The 23145-nt window shown below is 45.4% G+C and overlaps 1 protein-coding gene across 3 annotated transcripts in view; it reads left to right on the top strand.

Annotated features, from left to right (window-relative positions):
- Positions 1-714: 714 nt before the first annotated feature.
- Positions 715-23145, top strand: part of ALOX5 (arachidonate 5-lipoxygenase) — a 77721-nt gene continuing 55290 nt past the window's right edge. For 2 of the 3 annotated variants that reach the window (XM_055345014.1, XM_055345013.1), the window contains exons 1-3: positions 1304-1511; positions 8992-9190; positions 13114-13195. In XM_055345014.1, the coding sequence (XP_055200989.1) occupies positions 1362-1511; positions 8992-9190; positions 13114-13195 (431 nt within the window). In that variant the 5' untranslated portion in view covers positions 1304-1361. Of the gene's footprint in view, positions 823-1303; positions 1512-8991; positions 9191-13113; positions 13196-23145 lie in introns of those variants that run through there. The other variant, XM_055345015.1, reaches the window with a different exon arrangement.

Below are 23145 nucleotides of genomic sequence, written 5' to 3'. Positions count from 1 at the left end.
AGTGAGTGTACAAGAAGGCAGGGGACTTGACACACCCACCTCCCAAACACACATGGAATGAACTTCTATTTTAACTTAGTTCAGCTCATTGCTGAACGTGTACCACCAGTTCTTCAGTTGGCGCTGGGGAGGGGAAGGGCTGTGAGCCTGAGCCTAGTAAGTGGGAATGAAGTGTGGGGGGCGCAGGGCAATACAGAAGACTTATAAAACCGTGTCACAGCAGCGGGAAAGCTGACCACCCATGGAAGCTTCCTTCTAGGGAGCAACATCTTCTACTAACATCTCTTTCAGGTTTCAGCCTGAAAATTAGAAAGCTGACCCATGACTCCGCCAGGCAGCGCGCTCCCCAGGTGCCGGTCCTAATTCCTGGAACATTTTTGCTGTGGCGTCCACCACATCTTCTTTCCCAGAACTTCCAGTCAGTGGTCCCGCCCCCCCCCCCCAGGAGCCATCACCAAGCAAGCCTAAGTCCTTCCCCACCGTATCCGTCGCCCCGCCCCCAGGTTTCTTCAGCCACCCCGCCCCCCACCTCCCCAAGCCCGCGGGCCTCTCCAGACAACACCTAAGTGTTCAGAGGCGTGTTTTGCTGGCGCGGCCTCCCTCTGGCTGCCCTGCTCCCTGCTCTCCCCGGAGGATCTCTTGTCCTGAGAGCGGCTGGCATCTGACCGCCTCCGGTGCCCACGCGCACCCTGCCGAGAGTGACATCCAGCCAAGCCTTTGGATGAAGCCAGAGCTGACCGAAGTCCCTGGCTTCCAGAGACCACTGTCCGTGTCAGCTCTGGTGTGGCTTCCTCCAGGGAGTCGTCTTCCCGGAACCCCCAGGTGAGTCTCCCTTTTCCCTGTAAACTCCCAGAGCACCGCTGGTCTAAGAAACCATGGCATGGGGCGACCCCCAGTCACACTGGGAACTTGGTGAGTGTAGGGACTGCGCCTCGCTTTCTGGAGGTCCCCGGGAACCCAACCCTACGCCTCCCCGGAGCCGGGCGCTGAGGCAAGCAGAGGCAGAAAGGAAGGGTGCAGAGCGGGAACAGTGAAAAGGGAACTGAGCGAGTGAATGAACGGATGCACGGGGAAGGGGATGGCAGCTTGGGTGGTCCCAGCCCCGAGACGCCTAAAACAGACACCAAGTGAAAGCCGCGACAGGCAGAGCTGCGCGAGCCCTCGCGTGCCCGCCGCGGGTCGCGAGCAGCCTGAGCGTCGGGGCGGGCGGGGGGCGGGGCGGACTGGGGGGCGGGGCGGACTGGGGCGGGGGCGGGGCTGGGGCTGGGGGCGGGGCGGGAGGCTGCGACCCTGGTCCCCGCGACCTGCGTACACGCGCGAACCCGCCGTGCCGAGGCTCGTGGAGCTCGCAGCCCTCCGCCATGCCCTCCTACACGGTCACCGTGGCCACCGGCAGCCAGTGGTTCGCTGGCACCGACGACTACATCTACCTCAGCCTCGTGGGCTCCGCCGGCTGCAGCGAGAAGCACCTGCTGGACAAGCCCTTCTACAACGACTTTGAGCGCGGCGCGGTGAGGGCGCGGGGCTAGGACCGGGCTGGGCACCCCCAGGGTCCCGTCGCGGCGACCCAGACCAAGTCGGGGCGGGGGGCGCCCGGGACCTGTTGAGGTGGTAGGGACTGGGCTAGGGGAGTGTGCAGGACTCCGTCGGGGCGTCTGGGACCCAAGTGCAGGGGCGGGAGGCTTGCAGGGTGAGACCTGCAGGGCGCCGCGCTTCTGCCCCGGGAGCAGGAGAAGGCGCGAGGTCCGCTCACCGTTTCACAGCTGGGACCCGAAGGCTCTGAAAGGTTCCTCGTTGGGCAAGTGCTGTGGGCAGCGCTACTCGTGCCCCATTTTGTAGGGCTCCTTCCACATGTGGGTCGTGGGGTGGGGGTTTGGGGGCGTGCAGGTCCTTGCCCTACTGTGAAGCACAGATGGCACCTCGAAGCAGCCTCAAGCTGTGGGGAGAAAGAAAGCACAAGTCTGGGAGTTCAGAGCTCTGGGTTGAATCTGGGCCTGACTGCTAGCACACTCTGTCCCCTCACTGGGACTCCGTTCCCTCAAATGTAAAATGGAAAGGATGATTTCAGGCTGGTCCAGGAATCTGGTTGAGCCTAAGCCCAGCTACTGGCCCAGAGTGAAGTTAGCAGATGTCTTCACACCTGTATAGCGCACATTCCCAGGACAGGTCCCCAAAGGAATTTAGAGGGAAGAGCAAGAGAACTCAAGCAAGAAGCCTTTTGCAAAACCTGGAGATTGTCTGTCTCCCAGCAGGGTATACACTAGGGAACATTTCCACCCCAGACATGAGGGCACAGTGGATCAAGAAGAGGAAGGAGGGCTTCTCCTCTCCCCTTCTTACTAGATATCCTGGAGCTGTGGGAATCCAGAGAGCAAAAAAGAGCCAGTATTTACTGTACCTCTACTCTGTGGTGCCACGTACAGGTGGCCCCATTTAGAAGTGAACTCCTGATGCTGATCTGGGCATGAATTCCAGCCCTGTGGCTTTCTCTGTGAGCATGGCAGGTCATGATCCTTACTGAGCTTTTAATGACTTGCCCAGTCCACTGCCAAGTGCATAGGAAATGTTCATTGTATGATTATTGTGACAGTCTCAACACACTGCATGCCCAACACACTTCCATCGCCCCCCAGCTCCTGAACTGGACCAAAAAGATTCAGACTTTACAAAGTGGTCTTTTCACCCCCTAGTTGATTGTTAGGTTGAACCATATGTCAAAATTGCTCATAGTTGACAATTTTTGATAAGCAAGACTGGGAATTTCATATGGTTCAACTGAATATTTCTTGGATAAAATTCATGAATTGGGTTTTAAGTCTGTAGAGGCTGCAATAAGTAAATAATAGTCTACTGCTTTTCCCAAATTCAAACTCAAAGTGGGCTTGATTCATCCCCAGGAGCTTCAAAATCTTGTTATTAGAGGACTTGGCACTTAACCAAGTTCAGGACATTAGCCTGGTCCAAGCTCCCTTTAGGAAGAGTGAGGTGTTAAGTATAAAAACAATGGTCTGTTGTTTGGTGTGCCCATTAGGGAACTGGCCCAGAGGACCGTGGTGCAGGAGGGCCAATAAGACATCCATTTGGGAAGATGACACCTTCTGCCATTTCTGTAGGACTTTCATTTAATTACATTCATTCATGGTTCCCTCAACATTTCAGGGAGGAGGATAGGATACAGATTATTTCCCCTTAATAAGGGGACTGCAATGGGCCCCATTTTCCTTTATATACACACACATGCGCGCGCACGCACACACACACACACACACACACATCTGTGTGCTCATGCTGTATAGGACAGGGCACCCCACATGTGGCCTCTACCAGGAGGAGACACTGTAGTGTGACAATAACAGGATCATTAGAGGAGGGGTAAAAGCACTGTTCTGTTCATTATTTCCCCACCTTGAGAATTCATTCAAATGACACTGTGACAAAACATCTCAGTCAAAGTTCCAGAAGCAAATTTCAGGAGAGGTTTGCATGTCACATTTCCATTGAGGTAGGAGAGCCGCTGGGCTGCAGGGGAATTGGTTAGTTCCTAAAGACTCTGAAAAAAAATCCACTTTTGAGAAAGTTCCTGTTGATGCAAAGCTACTCCACACTTTGTCTTGCACAGCCCAGAGCTACTTCCTCATTCTCTAGCTGCTGTCTCTTTAAGGACAGTCTGTTCCTGTTGGGTAAAGGTGAAAAAGAAACATTAGAAGAGGAAATATTTGCTGAGAAGAACTGGCCATCCCCTCTTACTTGGGAAAGGGTTCTAATCATTATGGTCAACAACAGTCACAGTCACAACAATAAAGGCTGTTACCAGGCAGCCTGTCCAGTCATCCCTAGGTCTTTGGCAGGTCAACATGCACATTCCTCTGGGCACAATTCGATCAAATGATAGAACTGATTTCTTCTCCATAAATTGAGTTACAGATTCCTAGTTATTCTCATCAGAGTTCCACATACTGATTCGGGTCAGGACTGGGAATTGAAGCCCTTCAAAGGTGAGATTCTCCTGTGAACGGTCACACCCTCAGTGGCTTCCCTACTGCCTGCTTGGGAAAGCCCATACCATGAACCCACACAGCCCAGAGACTGGCCCAAGTCTGGGCAAATTGATTTGTCTCCTAACTTCTGTCAGTTGAAAGCAGTTCACATCAAATGGGACAACTTTTACAGATCTGAAGGTCTCTGGGAAATATTACTTGATCCATTTTCATTCCAAGACAGCACTTTTAGGAAAGCTAGGGACAATACAGAAGTGTTTAGTATATTGTCCTTAAATGTATTCAGTGAGTGTAGACAAGTCTTACAACTATATATACTTCTCAAGTATATTCAGGGTATGTTAATCTTATTAATCTCCCTATGAAGCGAATACTCTAGAATACCTCCTCAGTAATAATATATTAATGAAAAATAAACATTTCCCTGTAAGCTTCAATCTCTATCCCCTAGTCTTCCCTCTCTGTCCTCTCTTCCCTACATTCTGGCTCCTGTTTCTCCTTTTCTTCCTTCCTGTCCCCCTAGTTCCCATCACCACCCAATGTCCCCCATTTCTCTCTTCTTTTCTGCTCCATTTTCTCCCTCTTGCTCTGTTTTCCAGTGTCCCCTAGTTCCCTCTTCCCTGCTCCATAACCTCCTCATCTCCCTGCCCAGCTCCTTAACCTCCATCAATATGAGCATCCCAGGCTGGGCCTCAGGCCTCTGCTCTGTCCTTGCTTCAGCAGAGAGATCCCTCTCCCTGTCCCAGCAACAGCAGGGATCTGGGACAGAAACAAAGAAACCTTTCTAAAAATGCTGATATAAAGATCAAATGAAAAGTGACCAGCTAACACATTGATGAAATATTCAAAAGCCTTAAAACCATATATGTAATAAAGAGTTGAAAGCAATGAGTAAAACTAGAAAACTGGCCCTTCTGTGAGATGAGACTGGGGAATTGCATGTTTCCCTGCCTGTGCATCCCTCTCCAGCATCTGACCATTGCACCTGCTACCTCTAACTCTAGGCTCTAACCTCCTCCTTCTACACATGCATTCCCCACCTCAGGGGTCTTGCTCTCTCAGTTCCCTACATCTAAATGCCTTGCCCATCTCTTCCCCTCTCCATTCACCTCACCCCCCAAGAGCTGCCACAAATGCCATCTGTTAGGCTTTACCATATCCTTCCACTCCACTCCATGTTGGCCCTTCATACTTTATATCAAGAGGTTGAACCAGGGCTAAAAGCAAGGTCAGGTGTCTCCCAGTCCAGGGCTTTACACATGATATGATCAGGGGAACAGTGGGAGGAACTTGGGCTTGGCCATCCACAGATATGGATTCTAAATGCAGAGCCACCAGTTACTAGCATGGTAGCTACCTTAGTTTCCATCTGTAAAATGAGATAATCATCTTTTTGGCCATGTTCATATACTATATTTATTGAGGGCCTGTTATGGGTAATCCACTGTTGATAGCATCCAGTGTACAGAATGGACATGAGAATTCAACGTTTCATGGCAAACAGATGATAGACACAGCATTCGCCCAGTGTACTGGCCTACAGAGAAGAGACATCTCGCAGTTCCTAAGACCTGACTTTGCTGTCTGATGTACAGAGCCCTGAGATCTTCCTGGAGGCCTTACTCTCTCCTCTATGACTCCCCAATAGTGGCTTCCTTAGGTGCCAGAGCCACAGACTAGACTTTGTCCCTAAGACTTTCTGAGTTGGGTGAGACTGAATTCCTCTGGCCCTGGTTTACCTCCTATAGTACCAGGTCTGAAGCCAGGACCAGCCAGATACAAGCCAGACAGTCAGACCTGTCACTCTCCCCCTGCCAAAGACCCCATTAGATGGCATGTTGAGTCCCTGTTAGTCTGTCTGGCCTGTTCATTCTAGGTGAAACTCCAGGGCCCTCTGCCAGCCATCTATGGGGGTGGTGGGGGAAGGGGACCTGAAGAGTTCCATTCTCCTGTGACTGCACAGGTCACAGGTATGCTGAATGGAGACCCCACTGTCCTCAGAGAAGCTGCTCCATTTCTTCCTGGTCAGTTACCACTGCCAGCTGGACACCTAGCCCTCCATCTGAGAATCACCCAGTCCTGCAGAGTCTTCTTTGGTCCCAACTCCCTTCCCTTTTTATTACAAGGTCCTGGACTCACCTTTCCCAAGATAGTGTCCACACTCAAGGCACTTTTACTTTAGAATGGCTGTCCTCTCATCACTTACCCTGGCATCAAAACCACAGACACTGTCAACCCACTCTAGCTCCTTGGAGCCACAGGAAAGCCACTTCCCTGGAGCAGCTGTCCAGGCCCAGGCCTTACCACATGCTGACTTCCCTTTGCCTGCCTGCACTGCCAGCAACAAAAATGCACATGGCCCCTTCTTCACTCTCAGGAATTCTCTCCAGATTTTGAGCCAAGAGGTTTGAGCTCACAGGCTCAATTTCTTCCTCCCACATCTACTTCTGGCTACTCAATTTGCTGTGTGTAGTCAGGGATGGATCACAGCACAGAGGCCCATACTAGCTCATGGCTGTTCATAGGCAGTGACCTCAGGAGTCCAGGAAGAAGGACCTGTTGATTCTGATGCACACAGCAGCTGGTTACCTGTGGCCTTGGAGAAAGAAGCCTACTTAGATATCATATCACTTGGATTTCTCAATGGTCCAGCAAGCTAGGCATTCTTTCCCCTCGTTAGATGAAGAAACAGAGCTTCAGGGAGTAAAGCAATTTGCTGAGGCCCATGACCAGTCACTTTGGATCTGCAGTATGACTTCAGAATGAGGCTGGCTGAGATGCCCTGTTGCATGGCTCACCTTGCCCTCTGCCCCATACTGCCCACCCCCAGTCCTTGGTTGGATACTCTGTCATGGCCCCATGGGAGAGCTGAGGTCTCTGCCCATCTGCCTGGCTGGCAGGTGGAGTCTGGAGTGGGGAGAGGCCCTGCAAATGTCCAGTGCCTATTCTCCTTCTCCAAATGGACACTGGGCCCGCTGTTGCCTCAGCTCAGGGGGTCTCCATTCTCTCCCAACCCCAGAAGCCATCCCACAAGAGCTGTGTCCTTCCTTTCTTCTTTTCCTCCCAGCTCCTCAGGTCATTCAGCCCCTCACTGGGACTCCTCTCCCACCCCTGCATCCTGGGACCTGCTGGCTTCTTCCCAGGCATCAGCACCCTGCAGTACAGACAGGCTCCCCAGCTGAGGTCCCACAGGCCTGGGGGTCAGTGCTCTCTGAGACCTCACCTGTGGATTCTGCTCTCCCACAGGACACACTGTGGGGTAAAATAGTTCTTTCACCCTGCAGGATTCTGCATTCTGGCAGCACAGATGTGCCTGCACACCTGTTAGGGACCAAGAAGCGTGATCTCAGCACAGAGGCCTGGCTCCTTGGTCCTCAGAAACTCTATGAGGACCCAGGCTCAGACCACAGGGCACAGGGAGGAGGCTTCCTCTTTCTAACCACAAGTGTCTGGCGTCTTCAGTAACCACAACATGCGAGCTGCACTGTGCTCCGAGCCAAGAGGTTTGCTGAAAATACCTAACTTCCCATTCGTCTTAGGAAGTCCTCCCTGGGGCTCCTCTGGAAGCTTGGTGAGAGAAGGTTGGAAATAGAGACATATGGGGTGACACGCAGAATGAACACCCCTCCCCTCCATTTACTTCACTATCATGCTGATAGTGTTCCTCTAGGTTCTGCCATCAAGGAAAAAGTTCAAGGGTTGGTGAAATCTGGCTTAGAAAGTACCTTGAGGGGCAGTCCGTGTGGCTCAGTGGTTTAGCGCCGCCTTTAGCCCAGGGCATGATCCTGGAGACCCGAGATTGTGTCCCACATCAGGCTCCCTACATGGAGCCTGCTTCTCCCTCTGCCTGTGTCTCTGACTCTGTCTCTCTGTCTCTGTCTCTGTCTCTCTCTCTCTCTGTCTCTCATGAATAAATAAATAAAATCTTTTTTAAAAAAAGGTACCTTGGGGGAGCACTGAGGCCAGGGCTCCCCAAACCTGCTGGTGTATAGAACACCCAGTACAGTGCTTGAGCTCTCCTTTCTTTCTGTCTGCCATCAAGAGCTGCAGACACACAGATCACCCCAAAGCCATGGAAGAGCTGCCCAGCACCCCACCATGCCTGCCCATCTCCTAGAGTCAGGAGCCTGACAGCCTGGAGCACTGAGGCACTGAGCAGCTCAGTGCCAGGGACCTGGTGGGCAGTCTGCGCATGGCCTGCAGTGGCACCTTTTAGCAGCAAGACCAGCCTCAACCCACCACTGTGCCACAGATGTAGTGGGAACTGCTTATCTGATTTTCTTGACCTTGCTGTGGCTCAGTGAACAGCACCTGCCCTAGGATGACAAATATCTATGCAATTTCACTTGTGTCTGAGCCTCCCCATTTCACTCAGTTATCTGCTCCCCAGAGAATAAGAGAGACATGGAGCAGCTGTGCTGGAATGGTCTGAATTAAAATTCCATCTCTGCAAAGAAATAGCTGAAATGGGACTTAGTAAGCCTCAATATCTTCATCTGTGACACAGTCATGACTGCCCCCCACCCTCACATCATTGTGAGGATCTATAGTTATCAGCAGCAAGCCCTTTGCAAGATGGAAAGGGCTACCCAGAATGCAAAGGCCAGTTTGCCCCTCCAGCCTGTAGGGTGGAAAGGCCAGCAGCTCCCCTGCCCTCATCATGAGCAGGGGCATCTGAAAAGGACCCTCACCAAGCACAGCCTACCAGAGGACATCCCGGCCTGGAGTCTCCTCTCCTCCAGCCTGAATCATGTGCAGACAGCAGGATGTCCCTCTCTGAGCAGCAACATCCATCTCTTACTCATTAGACCTCCATCTCCATAAAGGCAGAGCCCAGGACTTGTCCACCTGTCTCCTAGGTACAGCACAGAGCCTTGCCGAGGGCAGGCATTCTGCAAACATCTTGGCTAAATAAACTAAGGGGTGATGCAGAGGCTCAGGAACCACCCCCCCTCCAGACAATCTGATTTGCCCTTTTTTTTTTCTCTCTCAGGTTGATTCTTATGATGTGACCGTAGATGAAGAACTGGGCGACATCCAGCTGGTCAAAATCGAGAAGCGTAAGTATTGGCTCCATGATGACTGGTACCTAAAGTATATCACGCTGAAGACGCCCTGTGGAGATTACATCGAGTTCCCTTGCTACCGCTGGATCACTGGTGAGGGCGAGATTGTCCTGAGAGATGGACGTGGTGAGTATTTCAAGCTCCTTCCACTCCTTGAGCTTCCCAGGAACCCAAGGGGTTTGCAGGCCCTCCTTCCTCAAAGAACTGTATTCATGGGAATAATAACACTGCTGCTCTGTGCCTCGATGCGCTTGTAGGTGGTATGATGTTCCTAAGGGTACTAATAAGTCCCACACTCAGAGGGCGGAGTGAGAGGCCCCCAGCCACATGCTCAGCTGTCATCCCTCTGTGCTGCAGTCCTTCAGGGGCAAGCTTATGATTCCCTTTTTGTCAGAGGGCACCTAACAGCAAATACCTGTGGAATATCTCCCTAGATGGGCAGTTGTCCAGGTGAATTTTCATTTCTTCTCTCTGTGAGGTCATAGCGGGGCTTAGGCTCCAGGGTATCCCACACAGGACTGGGAAGGGAAAAAGTTGACTAGGAGTGCCCCAAGCACAGCCTAGAGGGGCCATGGTCATGCCTGGTGGTCATGGGCACCAATTGTTAAATCTGAAGTCCTACATTTCACTTAAAGAGAAAAGAACTTAAAATCTGCCCTTTTCAGCAAGACCCTCCAATGTGCCAACCTGGCACTTTCTTTCTTATTCCTCATAAGAGACAGACAGCTGGCCTGGTATGGAGGAGCAGAGAGAAGAATGGATGGCAAAGGTCAGCTAAAGCCACTGTCTCTCTGAATGAGTCCCCCTTGCATGCTAGCCTCTTAGTGTGTGAGTGTCAAACCCATGCCTTGGCAAAATTCTGACTCCAAATGATGGTCCTTCAGTTTGCTCACACTCTAAACCCAGGACAAGAAGTCTTCAAAGCTATGAGTCACTAAAATAATGAGGAAGAGGACAGATGCTTTTGTCAGTAAGATGTTTAATACTTCCTAGTTGGCAGTGCATTCCTATCCTAGTAGATCATTCATTCTTCACAGAGGTTCAGTGGGGTAGGTAAAATGGAAATGATTACTACCCCCATGTTTTAGCTAAGAACACCAAGACAAAACAGGAAAAACTTCTTTTCTACCCAGTATTCAGGCTGCACCCCATGGTTTCTCACATGGAATTTAAGAAACCAAATTCCAAAAACATTTCTGAGCTGAATGACTGGAGCTAGGAGGATTTTTGTCTCCCGACCTGACAGGAAAAAAAAAAGTCACAAAATTCACTGTGTCTTGTGGTGGCCAGAATGTGAATAGTTGTGGACAGGGTACTTCTCTTTCTCTAGAATTAGAAAAACAACTAGCTCCAGGTCTCCCTCATACCCCTCCAACCCAGGATTCTTGGTTGTGCAGTCCTTTTTCCCACAGACCCTGAATCCTTTTCTGGCAAAAAATATATGGCACATTCAAATGCAGATATTTAGAAAGGTGTAGGCCAGTATGCAGGGGAGCACACCAGTGTGCAGGCCATTAGCACTGCTAGTTCTGGCGGGGTGGGGGGAGGGAAAGAATGCCAGAATAATCCCAGAAGGGGGGTGTCCTGGAGACAGAGCTCCATTAGGAGTAGCTGTAGCCACCAGTAGAGATATATACAGTGTGGGGAAGCATGGAGAGAGGACCTGGGGAGTAAATGTCCTCTCCTCATTCTCCCATGCCCTTCTCTCTCTGGTCAGGGTCCCCAGCAGCTGAACCCCATGTGAAGCCCAATGATGCAGTTCATTCCAATGAAGAATAAGATCAGGGCCTTCAGGGACAGGACAAGGTGAAGGCTAGATCTGGAGGGGCACATAGAAGCTATCCATCGATTGCTGTGAAACAATCTTAGTGGCTTTAAATAGCCATTTTATTTTGTTCATGATCTTATGGGTCAGAAATTTGGGAAAGACTCAGCCGGGCAGTCATCTGTGAGCCATGGAGCATCAGCAGAGGGGGAAGGACTAGCAGGCTCACTCCTAAGATGGTTCTTCTCTCACATGTCTAGTGCCTTGGGGCTCCTTACCCTCTCTCCCCACATGGAATCTCTCATTCCTGAAGCCTTCTCTATGGAGTTGGGCTTCCCACAGCTTGGCAGTCACAGGATAATTGCACTTCTTATGCAGCAGCTGGCCTCCAAGAGCAAGTATTCCAAGAGATAGAAAGTGGAAGCTGCCTGTCTCTTCCTGTCTGGGCCTAGAAACTTACGGAGGATGAATTCCACCATATTCTATTGGTCCAAGCCCACCCAGACTCAAAGCCCACCTCTCAATGGAAAGAATATCAAAGAATGTATGGCCATCTTTAATCCACCACATAGCATAACAAGCAATCCTTGGGACAACCTGGAAATGAAGGGGCCCAGCCCACAAATGACATGGTAACCTCTGCGATCTAATACTTCCCATGGCACTTGGGGTGAACACAATAGTCAGAGGACCATCACTGTGGCCCCAGGGATCCAGAGCACCTGTGTGAAAATATAGCTTCATTAAGACACTCATATCCATGTTCTGGAACCAGCTCCCACTCCTGAGCCTTGGGGCATTCAGTCTAGGTCTTGTCACCTGCTGTGCTCCCAAAAGTTCCATCGGTCACCAGGGTGGAATGTCCAAAATCCTCAGGGCCAGGAGAAATGGAACTGATGCCTTTTGAAACTTGGTATGTGCAGTTCCACATGTTCTGACATATTCATACCACTGAAAGTGAAGAGACCCAATTTTTCAGAGCCAGGTACCTGAGAAATAGGCTGGTTCTTTGAGATAGAATAGAGATGATGGATGTTGAATGCCTACATCCATGTCTCCTACAGCTAGTGACAGCTACCATTACAGGACTCATCCTGCCTTCCATGGGTTCAGGCTGCCCCCACTGGATGGCTTTCCATCCTCACAGTAGAATAAAGAGATGCCCCATTGATCTTCCTCTCCAGGCCCCAGTTCCCAGCCCTGGACTGGAGCTGCCTCTACCAGAAGGAGCTCTGAGTGCAGGCTAAGAACTATTGGGTGCTGGTCTGCAATGAGTCAACTGCAGCCTGAGAGTAGGCATTTACCAATGCTTATAGCAACTTGCAAGAATTATTCTATTATTGTTGCATATTATAATAAAAGCAGGCCTTGTGTTCTGAATGTCCTTGGTTTGTTTTTTATTTCATTTTTCTAGTAGTTAATTTTTATTGTGTTTTACAAAAAATATCAGACTGTGGTGGAATGGAAATTTTCAGAACCAGAGAGCTGGAGAAGCGCTATTATAGACCCCCTTTTCTGGAATCCTACTATCTGGGCTCCCACTAATTGTGTTCACTGGCTCTACCTTAAATAACAGTATAAAAGGTAGTCATGAACCAGCTTCTCCTGCTTGAAATTCCCTAAGCAGCTTGACCCTGCCCTTAGCTACTTGCCCCACTTCTGAAATGAGAACCAAGATGCCTTTGAATCTGGGCTAAGAGGGAGGAAGAGGCAGCACAAGTCCATCATGATTATAAGGACAGTAGTGTTAATTATTGTTCCTACTTACTAAGTGTCAAGCACTATGTGAAGTGCTCACTAAATCCCCACTATGACCCTAAAAACAGGCATTATTATCTCCATTTTACATGTGAGCAAGATAAGGCAACTTGCTGTATACACTATATGCCTGCTGGAGAGAGGTAGAGAATCATTGGCCTGCCTCCATAATGCCTGATGAGAACCAAGCCTGGCTCACGTATCTGGATGTGATTCTCAGGGCCCCAAAGTACAAGGTCCTCAGCTTGCTGAGTGAACAGGCAGAAAGAGGGGGAACTGGATTTGTCTTTTATAGTGGGAGTGCCTAATCTTGTGTTGAAACTCCACTAATTAGCTGTGTGACCTTCAGCAAAGTTCAAAGGCAAAGCTGTTCAACCTCCCCAAGCCCCAGTGTCCTCAGTATGAACAGGGCAATATTCTGAGGCATGTAAAGATAGGGGCAGGGTTTGTGTGAGGGAAACCCGAATATTGAACATTGTTACCCCTTCTTCCCATGGCTCGTCTCACATCTGTCCTTTCCTCACAGCAAAGTTGGCCTGCGATGACCAAATTCACATCCTCAAGCAGCACAGACGTAAAGAGCTGGAAACACGGCAAAAACAGTATCGGTGAGTTAAGACATCAGACCAAATGGCCATAAATAAACTGTGCCCAGAGGTTATGGCCGACCACTGCTGCTAAGATGACCAAGCCGCCAGTTTGCTGTAGTGCTCCTCAATCCCCAACCTCCACCTGACCACCACTATAGGCAGAGATGGTAAACAGCATTATGGAAAAAATTGAGGTCAACCACATCAGCATTTAGGAAGAATGGGACAGCAAAAGCTTAGATTTACATTAATGTTCTTTAGCCTCCCATTGTAGAGATTACCTCTCATTTTTTTATGTCTTCTGATAAGAATTCAATTATAAAGTGATATATAATCTGCAACAAAATTGACAAATATTTAGCTAACAGACCAAGGAAAAAGAGTGAGAGAACTCAAATTATTAAAATTAGAAATAAGAGAGGAAGTATAGTACCCACCTTGCACAAATTAAAATGACTCAAAGGGAATGCTATAAACAACTGCATGAACAGTTGTATAACACATTAGATAACTTGGGTGAAATGGGCAAATTTCCAAAGAGGCAGAAATAACCAAAACTGAGTCAGGAATCAATAATCTTTTTTTTTTATTGGAGTTCGTTTTGCCAACGTATAGCATGATACCCAGTGCTCATCCTGCCAAGTGCCCTCCTCAGTGCCCATCATCCAGTCACCCCAACCCCTCGCCCACCTCCCTTTCCCCCTTGTCATTTCCCAGAGTTAGCTGTCCCTCATGTTTTATCACCCTCACTGATATTTTCACTCATTTTCTCTCCTTTCCCTTTATTCCCTTTCACTAATTTTTATATTTCCCAAATGAATGAGACCATATAATGTTTGTCCTTCTCTGATTGACTTATTTCACTCAGCATAATACCCTCCAGTTCCATTCCACGTCAAAGGAAATGGTGGGTATTTGTCATTTCTAATGGCTGAGTAATATTCCATTGTATACATAAACCACATCTTCCTTATCCATTCATCTTTCTATGGACACTGAGGCTGCTTCCACAGTTTGGCTATTGTGGACATTGCTGCTAGAAACATCGGGGTGCAGGTGTCCCGGCATTTCACTGCATCTGTATCTTTGGGCTAAATCCCCAGCAGTGCAATTGCTGGGTCGTAGGGCAGATTTATTTTTAACTCTTTGAGGAACCTCCACACAGTTTTCCAGAGTGGCTGCAGCAGTTCACATTCCCACCAACAGTGAAGGAGGGTTCCCCTTTCCAACATTTGTTGTTTCCTGCCCTGTTAATTTTCCCCATTCTCACTGGTGTGAGGTGGTATCTCATTGTGGTTTTGATGTGTATTTCCCTGATGGCAAGTGATGCGGAGCATTTTCTCATGTGCGTGTTGGCCATGTCTATGTCTACCTCTGTGAGATTTCTGTTCATGTCTTTTGCCCATTTCATGATTGGATTGTTTGTTTCCTTGCTGTTGAGTTTAAGTTCTTTTTTTATAAATTTATTTTTTATTGGTGTTCAATTTGCCAACATATAGAATAACACCCAGTGCTCATCCCGTGAAGTGCCCACCTCGGTACCCGTCAACCAGTCACCCCCATCCCCCGCCTACCTCCCCTTTGACCACCTCTAGTTCGTTTCCCAGAGTTAGGAGTCTTTCATGTTCTGTCTCCCTCTCTGATATTTCCCACTCATTTGTTCTCCTTCCCCCTTTATTCCCTTTCACTATTTTTTATATTCCCAAAATGAATGAGACCATATAATGTTTGTCCTTCTCCGATTGTAAGAAGTTCTTTATAGATCTTGGATACTAGCTCTTTTTATCTGATAGGTCATTTGCAAATATTTTCTCCTATTCTATAAGTTGTCTTTTAGTTTTGTTGACTGTTTCTTTTGCTGTGCAGAAGCTTCTTATCTTGATGAAGTCCCAATAGTTCATTTTTGCTTTTGTTTCTCTTGCCTTCATGGATGTATCTTGCAAGAAGTTGCTGTGGCCGAGTTCAAAAAGGGTGTTACCCATGTTCTCCTCTAGGATTTTGATGGAATCTTGTCTCACATTTAGATCTTTCATCCATTTTGAGTTTATCTTTGTGTCTGGTCTAAAAGAATGGTCTAGTTTCATTCTTCTTCATGTGGATGTCCTATTTTCCCAGCCCCATTTATTGAAGAGACTGTCTTTTTTCCAGTGGATCCTCTTTCCTGCTTTGTCAAATATTAGTTGAGGGTCCGCTTCTGGATTCTCTATTCTGTTCCCTTGATCTATGTGTCTGTTTTTGTGCTAGTACCACACTGTATTGATGATCACAGCTTTGTAGGACAACCTGAAATCTGGCATTGTGATGCCTCCGGCTCTGGTTTTCTTTTTTGATATTCTCCGGCTATTCGGGGTCTTTCCTGAGGAATCAATAATCTGAATAGAACAATCACAAGCAAAAAGATCGAATCGGTGATTTTGAAACTTCCCACAGAGAAAAGCCCAGCCCCAGATGGCCTCACTGATTAATTCTGCCAAACATTTAAAGAATTAATACCAATCTTGCATAAGTTCTTCCAGAAAATAGAAGAGGAGAGAACATGTCCCAACTCATTGGATAAGATCACTATTATACCAAAATCAAAGACATTGTAAGAAAACTATATACCAATGTCTTTTACGGGTATAGATGCAAAATTTTCAGTCAAATACTAGCAAGCTGGATCCAGCAGCATGTAAAAGGCATTATACAATATGACCAGGTAAGATTTATCCTAAGTATGCAAGTTTGGCTTAACATCCAAAAAATCACTTAATGTATCTGTAGAGTAAATCACTTACTGTATCTGTAAAGAAGAAAGGAAGTAAATCACTTACCGTATCTGTAAAGAACAATGAAACCCATGATTATCTCAAAAGACACACAAGAGTGCCTGTGACAAAATCCCACACCCTTTCATAATTAAAAAGAACACTAGAAAAATAAGAATTAAAGGGAAATTTCTCAACCGATAAGGGGCATATGTAAAAAAATTTAGTTAACATCATACTTAATGGAAAAAAACTGAATGCTTTTCTCCTAAGGTCCAGGAGCAAGATAAAGATGTCAGCTTTGCCACTTGTATTAGCTTTGTAGTGGAGGTTCTAGCCATGGCTATTAGGCAAGAAGGGGACAAAGAGCACCCACATTAAAGAAAAATAAATAAAACCATTGTTATTCACAGATGACACAATCTTTTATGTAGAAAATATGAAGGAATTCACCAAAAAACTATTGGAACAGGGTCTTGGGTGGCTCAGTCAGTTAAGCATCTACCTTAGGCTGAGGTCTTAGTCCTGGGGTCCTGGGTTTGGACTCCCTGCTCAGCGGAGAGCCTGCTTGTCCCTCACCCTCTGCCCTGTGGACCCCGCTCATGCTCTCTCTTGCTATTTCTCCCTCTCTCTCAATCTCTCTCTCTCTCTCTCTCATAAGTAAATAAATAAATAAATAAATAAATAAATAAATAAATAAAATCTTAAAAAAAAACATCCTGGAACTACTAAGCCAGCAAAGTTGCATGGTACAGGATCAATACAGTTGCATGTACAATAGCATCAAAAAGAATAAAATATTTATAAATAAGCTTAAAAAAAGAAGTCCAAGACCTATACAATGAAAACTACAAAACATTGTTGAAAGTAATTAAAGAAGACCTAAATAAGGTGAAAGACATCTTATGTTAATGGACCAGAAGACTTAATATTATTAAAATGGCAATACTCTCCAAAGCAATGTACAAATTTAACACAAACCCTATCAAAAAAGGTTACTTTTTTGCAGAATTGACAAACTGATCCTAAAGTTCATGTGGAAATGGGAGGAACTCAGAATAGTTAAAACAATCTTGAAAAAAAAGTTGTGGAACTCACATTTCCAGTATCAGAAATACTACCCTGCTGCAGTAATCAAGACAATGCGCCATAAGCAAAAGGTCAGATATATAGAGCAACTAAATTAAATTGAGAGTTCAGAAATAAGCCATTACATTTGTGGTCAATTAATTTTCAACAAAGGCAGCAAGGCAATTCAATGGAGAAAAAAATAGCCTTTTCAACAAACAATGTTAGGACAACCGACTAGCCACAGGCAAAAGAATGAAATTGGACCCTTATACCACATACAAAAATTAACTTAAAGTAGATAAAATATGTAAATGTGAGAGCTAAAACTATAAAACATTGAAAATACAGGAGTGAAATTTCATAACCTTGGATTTGGTAAAGGATTTTTAGAAATGACAACAGAATCATAAGCAATAAAGGAGAAAGATAAACTGATGTCATCGAAAAGTTTTAAAAAACTTTTATGCTGCAAAGGATAACAAAAAGAAAGTGGAAAAATGGGGTACCTGGGTAGCTTAATCAGTTGAGCATCTGATTCTTGGTTTTGGCTCAGGTCATGATCTCATGGGTCATGGGATCGAGCCCCACATCAAAGCTCTATGCTCAGCGGAAGTCTCCTTGGAGAGTCTCTTCCTCTACCTCTCTTGTGCTCTCTTTCTCTCTCTAGCTCTTTCTCAAATAAGTGAATAAAATCCTTTTTTAAAATGTGAAAGACAACCCACAGAATTGATAAAATATGTACAAATCATGTATCTGGTAAGGGACTTGTATCCACAATATTTACAAATCAAAAATAAAAGACAACCCAATTTAAAAATTGAGAAGCATCTGAATAGAGATTTTTCTGAGGAAGATATGCAAATTATCAGTAAGCACATGAAAAGATGCTTGACCTCATTGTTCATCAGGGAAATGCAAATCATTACCACTTCATGCTTGCTGTGATGGCTGAAATAAAAAAAGTTAGATAATTACAAGAGTTGTGAGGGTGTGGAGGAATCGAACCTCTCAAACCCTACTGGTAGGAATGTAAAATGGTGCAGCTGCTTTGGAAAACAGTCTAATAGTTACTCAAATTATCTTTTTGTTTTTAAATATTTTTTAATTTATTTATTTATGAGAGACACACAGAGACATAGGCAGAGGGAGAAGCAGGCTCCCTGAGGAGAGCCCGATGAGGGACTCTATTCTGAGACCTGGGGATCACGCCTTGAAACGAAGGCAGACGCTCAACCACTGAACCACCCTGGCATCCCTCAATTTATCTTTATTTAAAGATTTATTGACTTAGAGAGAGAGAGCATGAGTGAAAGGGGCAGAGGGAGAGGGAAAGAGAATCTCAAGCAGATCCCACTGAGCACAGAGCCCAATAGGGGGCTCAATCTCATGACCCTCAGATCATGAGATTGAGCCAAACAGAAACCAAGAGTTGTATACTTAACCGACTGCACCACCCAGGCATCCCAAGGTACTCAAATTATTAAATAAAGAGTTTCTGTATTACCCACCAATTCCACACCTAGGAATATACCTAAAAGAAGTGAAAACATATGTCCACACAAAAACTTGTATATGAATGTTTAAATTACCCATAATAACCAAAGGTGAGCATAACCCAAATGTCTGTTAACTGATGAATGTATAGTATAAATAAAATGTGGTATGTCTGTACCATGGAATATATTTTGGCCATAAAGAAGAATGAATAAATACTTCTCCAGAGAAAATATATGAAATAAGCACTTGAAAAGATGCTCAATACCATTAATCATCAGGAAAATGCAAATCAAAATCACAACGAGAAACTACCTCACACCCACCAGGAACTAGAATAAAAAACACAGACAGTAGCAAGTACTGGAGGGGATATGGGGAAACGAGCCCTCAGATGTTGCTGGTAGAAGGTAAAATGGTGCAGCCAACTTGAAAAACAATTTAGCAGTTTCTCCTATCTTAGACTACTAGCAATTCTGCCCCATTTTTTCTTTTGTGTGTGGTATTTACACAAGAGTAGTGAGAATAGGGATCTCTACACACACATACACACACACACACACACACACACGCGAATTTATATACAATATTCATAGCAACATTTATAATAGCCCAAAGGTAGGAACAACCTAAATTCCACTAACTGATAAATGGATAAACAAAATGTGGCATATCCATATAATGGAGTACTCCTTGGCATTAAAAAGGTATGAATTACGGATCCATGCTAAACCATAGATGAACCTCAAAAACATTATGCTAAATAGAAAAGTCATTTATAAAAGACTACATGCTGTAAGATTCTATTTATATGAAATGTCTAGAACAGGTAAGTCTGTGAGCACAGATTAGTAGATTATTGGTCTCCCAGGGCAGGAAGTTGGGGATGGGGCATGGGGACTATCAATGGGCACAGGGTTTCTTTTTGGGGTGAAAATATTCCAAAATTAGATTTTGGTGAAGGTTGCACAAGTCTGTAAGTATACTAAAAACCCTTTAATTGGATATTTTTAAGGGGTGAACTTCATTATATGTAAATTATATTTCAAATAGCTGGTTTTGAAATAATACATGATCTAGAGTGCTCATCTGGAAAATGATGGTCAGTGTATTGTATCCAGCCTGTAAATTTGTATCATGATCATTGTGGAGCTCTGAGTAAACAGGGCTCTCATCCCCCAGGCCTTCTCAGTCCAACACCTGTCTATCATCAAGGCATATTTCACGTCCTTCTTTGGCTGTGGAGACATCTGAGTTTGTGACTCCTTCCAAGGATGAGGAATGGAAGGAATCATGCTGAACAATCAGTATGATTACCTGGGCTGTGGAGGAGCTTTTGGGAAGTGACCGTTACATATTTCCACGTATTCCTCTATAGTGTAACTCCTTACAAGGTATGTGTAGTATGTCAGGTTTTTTTTTAGTCCAATAAAGCAAGAGAAGAGGAGTCAGTGAACTGCTGCTATACAGAGCAACATGGGCAGCCTCACAAATACGGTGTTGACCAGTGGAAGCCATACACAAGATATCTGGCCAATCCATGGACTTTGGAGTTGTATTGTTTAGGGAAAGTTATATAGCAGTGCAACAATAGACAATAGCATGGAAACCATTCCCATAAAAGGAAAGATGGAGATGGGAAGCAGGTGTGGTGTCGGGATACTGGTAATGTTCTGATTCTCCATCTGGATGTTGGTTATAGAGCTGTTTTATACATCTTTTTGCATGTGTGTGTGCTTATATATATTATATATATACAGATTATATACAGATACAAACATACATGTATTCATATATTTGATTTCCTAGTAAAATGTTTAAATAAAACTTTAATGTATTTATATCAGGTGAAGGAAGGTAATCGGAGTAATGTTAAAGATTTATGAATTTGTGATATGTTTTAAGACGTTTGTGTTTGAGCCTCTCAGCTCAGACACCATATGATGTGTTTTGAGACTTTTGTATTTGGCACAGCGCACAAGGCATTGTCTGAGAGCTCTATATCACCATTCCCATTTTAAAGGATTGTTATTTCTATGCTCCTTTCTCAGCCTTCCTCCCCACTTCAGCCACACCTGTCAGAGCCCCTACAGTGAGCACTCCATGGACTTTGGCCCTGTGGAAAAAAGGAAATGCTAGATTGTGGTGATGCTAAACAGCTTTCAGAGAATTAACCTGGCTTGTGTTCTGTTAGGTGAACAGACAGCAAGTTTTACCCATTACACTGTAATTCGGACTAAGATGTTAATGGCTGACAAATTAAATTAGTCTTACAGGCATGTTGTCTTAACTCGGTATTTTCCAAAGTGTGTCCTGGAGCAGTGGTCCAAAAACTTGGTCCCCATGATAAAACAAGCTCAGGAAACTGTTTATTACATCCCCCTCCTGGAGGTTCCCAGTACACATAAACATTGAGAATTCTGAGAAGTTCTGTGCTGATGGGCTGTGCTAATTCTTTTTTAAGCCCAGTGTTTTCCAAGAGAATCTGACACATGATTCTAAACATTTACAGAACAAGTACTCTATGAGGCACCCTTTGGAAAATGCTATTTTACTAGGGAGCTGTGGATTCTGTGATGTGTTTGTTTCACAGGGATAGGGCTTTAGCAGGGCCTAGGGAGATGGGGCCAAGAGTTTTTCCGTTGAAGCAGTTTTCCCCTCTCTTAGATCTAATCATTATTTCTTCTTCCTCCTTCCACTCATCTGTCCTTTTCAGATACCCTCCTCTGCTTCCGTTCAGGAAACACTGTACCAAATCTGCGCTATCTGCATAATCTAGGGTTCCTCTTTCACATAAACTCTTGGGGTTCCAGATAAGAGTTTGGAAGTAAAGTAACTAAGAATAGCCTCCAATCTGTTAGAAGGCTGCAGGTCCAGCTGGCTCTCACCCCTCAGTCAGCCAGGAAGGGCGATGGAGAAACCCACATAGGTGGTAATGCACTGCCCCGTTCTCACCGTGACTGCATATTTCTGGAGGGCGCATGCACACAGAACAGTGTGCAGTGGAGTGGTTTGCAATCAACAATATTTAATCACTTCACAACTTGCTTTGCTCACTCATTATTCTGTTTTAAAGAGGAGCCAGTTGACACAGTCAGGTGTTATCAATTCATTTGCAGCACATCATTGTATGAATAAACCATCAGGCTCACTCACTCTCCTGCTGATGGGCATGCGGACTGCACCACAGTGAGCTTCCTCATATGTCTCCTGGTGCCATCATGGAATAGTTTCTCCAGGGAATATTCCTCAAAGTAGACTTGCAGGATTGCAGACCACATTTTAAGTTTTCTAGATATTGCCAATTGTTTTCCAAAGAGGTTCTTTCAGTTATCACCCAGAGCAACTGTTTCTGAGACATGCTTTGCATCTTGAGACATTTTCATTCAGGTCAGTCTAATGTCCTGCAATTGTATCTCTTTGATTTCCTCATTCTTGAATTGCCGCATATTTCTAGCTGTGTGTGAATTCAACCATTCCCCTATTGATGGACATTCAGCTTGTTTCCCACCTGTATGTTTGTCTGTATGCGGCATTACTCACAGTGGTGCAAGAAGCAGCCTTGTACAAGCAGCTTGATGGACTAGTGCCAGATTGATTTCCATAACTCATATTGCTGGGTCAAATTAGCAGTTTCATTTTAAGAAATACTAACAAAAATCCTTCCCCACAACTTTATAGCAATCTTCAGTGCAATTTTCCAGTTGCATGTGTATATACACAACATACCCAATCATGCTGATCTTTTGTATTTTTAACAATCTAAAAATCTCTAAGTTGGACTCCATTGTTGTTTTAATGTGCATTCCCCTGACCACTAGGAAGGAGTTATGCCCCTGTGCATTGCCTCTTCTTTGAATTGCCTATGTTTAGGCTTTATTTTTCTGTCTTTCTTATTAATCTAAAGAAGTTCTTTGTATATTAGGATAATATCATTTTGTTATAAGTATAGAATATGTCATTTGTCTTCTGTTGCTTTTGTCACAGAAGATTTTAGTTCTTTATTTTCTTAACTACATATATTGACTTTACTGCTTTTGGGTTTCCTGCTTTGCATAAGAAGGCCCTCCCCAACCCAGTGTCACATTCGTACACCTATATTTTTGTCTTATACTTTTGCAATTTAGTCTTTAACATGCCATGTTATACACCCACAATTCACCTGCCATGTATTTTTATACATTATGTGAAGTAGGGGTCAAGCATCCTCAGTATCACTTATTACTTATTACATACTACATTCGTTCCTACTACCTAGGAGGGACACCCTCCACGCGCAGAGCCAGCCCAGGGTGGTGGTTATGGGCAAGGGCTCTGAAGCCAGTTTCTGACTCAGCTCCCATTTATTGCCACTCACCCCATGTCCTGTGCAAGTTGTTTAGGTTCTGTGTGCCTCATCCCCTCAAGCTATAAGATTAGTGAAATGCACTTGACGGGATGAGCACTGGGTGTTATTCTACATGTTGGCAAATTGAACACCAATAAAAAATAAATTTATAAAAATAAAAAAAAGATGAGTGAAAGAATAGAACTACTTTATAGCAGCAATGTCCATAATAGCCAAACTGTGGAAGGAGCCTCGGTGTCCATCGAGACATGAATAGATAAAGAAGATGTGGTTTATGTATGCAATGGAATATTACTCAGCCATTAGAA

This window comes from Nyctereutes procyonoides, unplaced genomic scaffold (assembly GCF_905146905.1).
Source record: "Nyctereutes procyonoides isolate TBG_1078 unplaced genomic scaffold, NYPRO_anot_genome, whole genome shotgun sequence".
NCBI lineage: Eukaryota > Metazoa > Chordata > Mammalia > Carnivora > Canidae > Nyctereutes > Nyctereutes procyonoides.
This window is presented reverse-complemented; position numbering and strand designations above follow the sequence as displayed.